General features: G+C 35.4%; 1 protein-coding gene across 1 annotated transcript; it reads left to right on the plus strand.

Moving 5' to 3' along the window:
* Positions 1 to 3,970: 3,970 nt before the first annotated feature.
* On the plus strand, positions 3,971 to 5,278 carry LOC124356089 (longitudinals lacking protein, isoforms A/B/D/L-like). The gene is made up of 2 exons (XM_046807255.1): positions 3,971 to 4,066; positions 4,990 to 5,278. The coding sequence occupies exons 1-2, from the start codon at positions 4,045 to 4,047 to the stop codon at positions 5,211 to 5,213; spliced, it is 246 nt and encodes an 81-aa protein (XP_046663211.1). The 5' UTR covers positions 3,971 to 4,044; the 3' UTR covers positions 5,214 to 5,278.
* Positions 5,279 to 5,675: the final 397 nt, after the last annotated feature.

The following is a 5,675-nucleotide window of genomic DNA, read 5'->3' on the forward strand; positions in this document are numbered from 1 at the left end:
ATGGATAAAGTATTAAACAATAATAATTGTGCTCACAACATTTCTCAAGTTTGACTTACTTGAATCAACAAATCATATATTTAAATAAAGGTTTAGTCCACGTCAGTCAACCATATGAAGACATATAATGTGGTTTTAAAGAAGATATCATTTGCTTACGGTGATAAACCTATTATTAAATGTTCTGACGTTTTAAGTGTGTCAAATTTTAAAAGTCGTTTAACATTATAAACCCTTTTCCAGAAATCTAAATTCTTAATCTTACTAAAAAATCTACACTTTAGACGATTTACTCACTATAAATGTAAACAAATAGAAAATAATAAGCAATGTTTCACAAAACTATTGATTACCTTTGGCAGGCTCATTCAATTAATATTACATAACTGTAGAGATCAAGTGGAGCGTAGCCCGGAATGAATTACAAAATAAGAATAGGCCTATGTATCCTAGGGACCCTAGGAATCTCCATGTAAAATTTCAGTTCAATCGGTTGAGTAGTTTACGTGTGAAAACAAAACAAACAAACAAAGCACTTTCGCATTTATGATATTACTAGGATAATAACGTTAAACTATTTAGATAATTCCAAAACAGTCATTAGTGTTAACTTATATAAGATATTAATATAAAATTAACAAACTGGTATGAAAATACAGATTTGACCCAAAATAAACAAAAATGCCTTTAAATAAGATTCTGATGGCATCATTAGGACAGTCTGTTAAAATAGCATGTACGTGTCAAGGAAATGTTTAAATCAGCTCTTTTACAATCAGTTACTTACATTATGTTTAGCAAAATTTTGAACGATTTTCGAATACAACCACATTTATAAAACTTAAAAATAGTATTTCTCATATTTTTGACTGGCGGTGATATGTATTTACATGCCTGACGTTTGGTTTTAAGTGATTTAAAGTTTGATAGGAGTAAAATTATGTTTTAATATTTTTAAGTCCTGATACCTTTCCATTTCGACTCCCTCGAAAACTATTGCGGCTGACATTCAATTTTCGTTTTTTGAGAAATATCTCAATGGATTTAACGAAAAATTAGTTTCTGTGTTAATACAATGCAAATGCACTCTCGTGACCTAACTAACAACACATTTCTTGTGGACTGCTACAGATGTAGTGACCAGCGTCACACCTCACCAGCTTGAGGGTGTGTACCAGTGCAAGGACTGTGGCCGATCTTACAAGCACGGGCGAACTTTGCACTTCCATCTTCGCTACGAGTGCAACAAGGACCCGCAGTTCGCCTGCCCTGTGTGCCCGTACAAGTGCAAACAGCGGGGGAACTTCAGGCGGCACATGGTCGTACGACACGCTGAACTAGTCTATTCTACTCCACTGGATAATAAATAACATTGCGATACTTACTGTAACGTCTCTTTCCTAGCCCAACAAGTATCCAGAGTAGATCCTAAGTAGAGATTCGTGTTAACTTAATGGTAATAATCAGATGTGTGTGGTTCTGCCAACGGGAATCTTGTATTCTAGAAGTAGAGAACTAAATTTGCGTTACAAGCGTAGAACCTGGTTTTTATTTACACGAGTACAGGAATTTCACTAAGAAAAAAACCTATCGTCAGCCACGCTAGTGTTGGTGAACGTCGAAGTGGGAAGCTATCTAAAGGGTTAAAAATATGAAACGAGAATATTTTTCTCAGATTATATTTTTTCGCTGATTGAGAAACTTAAAACCGGCCGTCAGGTACGTAACTAATAGTTATATCACTGCAAGACAACTCGATGAATAGGCTGAAAGTTTCCAGTTGGCCTGTGAAGGATTAGCCGACGCTAATATATTATCTATTTACGTGGCTGACGGTTGGGTTTATATAATGTCAAGCTAGAAAAATATGAGGAGAAATATTGTTTTATCTTCTACCGATCCTCCCATTTTGACATCCACCAAAACTAGCGTAGCAGATTTCTGTCTTAGAGGAATGTCAGGTTGCGTGTTTATACAATGTAAATTGACTCTTGACTCCTGTTAAAGGACCATTAAAAGAAAGACTGAATATAGAGAGACAGACTACAACTAATAGAGGCAGCTTTATTTAAAAACTCGGCCACAGCTGGATCGAGCAAAATAAACTAATCAGAATGACAATACAAACTGAACGCTACACGTAATCAGGCACAGCATATCGATCTATAATATAACGTAGGAATTAGGGGTTGATATTCATATTTTTGGGAAAAAATGTGGATCAGCGTTTTACTTACTCATGATTTCATTTTACTACGCTATTTCCACTGCTCTTTCTTTTTTATTGTTCGTTTTTCTTTAACGTTGGTTTGCAATTTAACAAAAATAAAAGCAATATAAATAAATTTTTGTATCAAGGTACTTTTAAATTGTACGTGTAGATTTTTATACAATTATATACTAGGAGTGTGGTGAAAGGGTCAGTATCGCAACCACGCACTCCTGCACTCACGATCGTAGAAGATTGTTTCATGTACCTGATGATTCCGTCTCAATATGAAGACTAGATGATTTTTATTTCTCTTTTATTGTGAAGTGGTATTTGTTTTGTTATTCACACGATGTTTGGCATCAATATTCTTGTAAAGTTTTTTACAAACTATATATACATTATACAACACCAAAAATAAATACCAATAATCGGGGTCTGACTATCAATACCGATATACGGCCTTCCGAATCCTCTGCACTTGTGTGTTTCATCTGCGTTTTTGTAGTTGTGAAACTTCTTGGGCTCAGCCGCACTCCACAATCCTTCATGTGTAGGTCCACAGAACTGGGTATGAATAATCATAGTTTGATCCGTGGGTAAGATTGTATTTACAGTTTTCTCAGAAACAGATAGAGGTTCTAAACCACTTCCAGTCGTAAATTGGAAGAGTATGTCACTGTTAATCTTGTAAAAACTAATAAGAGGATAAATAGAAACACGTTTGTAACGGGATGTACAGGATGTTTTCAATCAACTTTCCCGTGGTGTTCTGTTCCAGACGGACTACAATTCCAGTTATTGCTTCAGCCCGATGGCTCCAGGATGTTCCAGTGTATCCACTGTAATCACCTGTACAAGTACAAGAAAACATTGTCAGCTCACATCCGCTACGAGTGCGGCAAAGAGCCGCAGTTCGCTTGTCCCCAATGTCCCTACAAGGCCAAGCAAAGGAGCAATCTTCGCCGTCATTTAGCCGTTCAACACACAACTCACGACACCGTGGCCGACACTAGATAACCTTAAAAGTAGGGAACTGATTTACGTCAAAACTGTTATGAAGCTACCTTTATACAACTATGTAACTATTAGTAACAATGTTAACATGGTTACAAATCTTGTTTTATACATTTTATAAGTTCCTGTAAATCCTTTCTTTTTGGAAAAAGACCTCTGGAATAGCTTCAGCAGTTCAATACAATTTAAATGCACACAATCACCCACACTTAAGTTATTTATTTCTTAGTATAATATTTCCACTAGTTCATTATTTTTGTAATAAAACACTCTTCTCTTAGCAACCGGTCATCTTCTGGTGTGAGGGGTTGGATCATCGATTCGGGAATGTTATATTAAAATACTAAGTTTTATTTAGAATTCTATCGAATTGTGTTGTTTCAGTTTAGATTCTGTGAAATTGTATCAAAAAATGTGTTGGCTTCCAGGAATAGCTGAAATGTTGACGTCACGGCAACCAGAGACCTCTAAGCTGTTCTGTTGTACAGCTTGTGGACGTCGCTATAAACGTAAACAACATCTGACCGGCCACCAGCGCTTCGAGTGCGGCAAAGAGCCTCAGTTCGCTTGTCCCTACTGTCCCTACAAGGCGAAGCTTATGGGAAATCTACGACGCCATATGTCCCTGCGACATTTTCAAGCTACTAGCTGATTCTTGTTGGACTATATAATCGCATTTTGGATACTGTGAAGAATTATTAACTTATTGATATAAATTGATTATTGACGATAAGAACAGCCATTTTCGTTGCCACCATAGATCCTGAATTCTCTTTAACCTATTATATAGAAAAATTAGAAGGTTACAAGACATATTTATGGATGTTTCAAACTTAGCAAGTAAGCGATTATGTCATCAATGTATGTCGTTCAATGTAAAGTTTTCATTACATAGTGACACATAAGCTTCTCAGTTATGAAGTGATTGTTGACTCCTGTTTCCGAATGCCTCCTATAAAATATGTGCAGATTTCCAGCCATTATATAAAGTTCTCGTACTGTTTATAGTTTTATGTATTCTGTTCAGGTGCATCGAACGTGTCAGATTATACATAAAAACATTCCGTAGTCATTAAATTCTATAGCCTTTAAACATCTTTAACGATCTAAAACGATACAAACGAAAGGTCTGTAAACAACTCAGTAAAATATTTTGATTTAAAATTGTAATCGATCCCAAAAGTTAAAAAGCTAATATAGTTTATGGTTCAGGCTTCCAGTAATAGTGTGGACATTATGGATTGGCAGGTCCGTACTTACCTTACACACTCGTGCATCAAAGTAGAACGAAAAATGAAAATTTAATGCTATTACTTAGTCTATAGTATAAAAGAAATCTACTAATAGTAGAAGTTATTCTACATGTAGAATTTAGTATATGTTACCAACTATTAGTTAAAAATAATACGTGATGTTTTGCTAAAACCTACCGATGTTGATACATTCAATACACATTTACAATAATTTATAAAGTATTAGTTTATGGATACGGTGGGTAGCAATAATTTCTGCACTAGCTTCTGTAAGAATTAATATACTGTATTGACATACGAGTAGATTTAGATTTTACATTTTTTCGTCCAATTAAATTAAGTACTGTAGTATAAATATTTTTTTTGTAACAGTTTTGGCTCAAAACGTTTTTGAAAAAATTAATTTCATAGTTTTAGTAGTCTATCCTTGTCCAGCATACTGACTGTTGACAGCTTATTAATATGTACGTACATTACATGACGTTGCATCAAGATTACATTTGGTTTCAGGGATTTCCGAGTGTTTGTCATCCCAGTTGGCAGGCGCACCCAAGCTGTTTTACTGCTCGAGCTGTGGGCGTGGCTATAAACGGAAGTACCACCTGACCGGTCACCAGCGCTACGAGTGCGGCAAAGAACCACAGTTCGAGTGTCCCCACTGTCCCTACCGGTGCAAACAGAGAGGCAACCTTCGCCGACACTTGTCCCTGCGGCACTCGCAGGTCACCAGTTGATCGCTGCTGAATTATGTGTCATTGATGTTTCTTAAATATATGGAACTGATTACAATGCATTTGTATTTACTGTCTCTCATTTCTTTATAACCTTTAATAACACTTGTATTGTTGTCGGAATTGTGACCCATCAATTTCTAGAAATAATACAATCAAAGTTAAATCAAGGAAAATTAAGTATGTACGCTCTTTATATTTATCGTCAATACATGAATTGCACATGATGTTTAGTTAAAAGTATAGACAATTTCTTGAAGGGCAAGAAATGGAATAGTCGAAATAGGCAGATATTATGGTAACGTACTGTATATACAATCGACATTTTGTTACGATTGTTTTATTTTAAGGTTAAATTAGCTTCCTTGAACACAGTAACAATTTAATATTTAGGTAATTCTGTAACCACGTTAATATACGCTGAAGGTAACAATGTGAATTCTTATAACATTTACATGAGTTACA

Source organism: Homalodisca vitripennis, chromosome 2, assembly GCF_021130785.1.
Source record: "Homalodisca vitripennis isolate AUS2020 chromosome 2, UT_GWSS_2.1, whole genome shotgun sequence".
In the NCBI taxonomy this organism is placed as follows: domain Eukaryota; kingdom Metazoa; phylum Arthropoda; class Insecta; order Hemiptera; family Cicadellidae; genus Homalodisca; species Homalodisca vitripennis.

What these genes read in the sequence shown, in the direction of transcription:
- LOC124356089 (XM_046807255.1), top strand. Translation starts at nt 4,045, where the DNA reads ATGGATGTTTCAAACTTAGCAA. An exon ending in GGATGTTTCAAACTTAGCAA is followed by an intron (nt 4,067 to 4,989) that starts GTAAGCGATTAT and finishes ATTTGGTTTCAG; the next exon opens with GGATTTCCGAGTGTTTGTCA.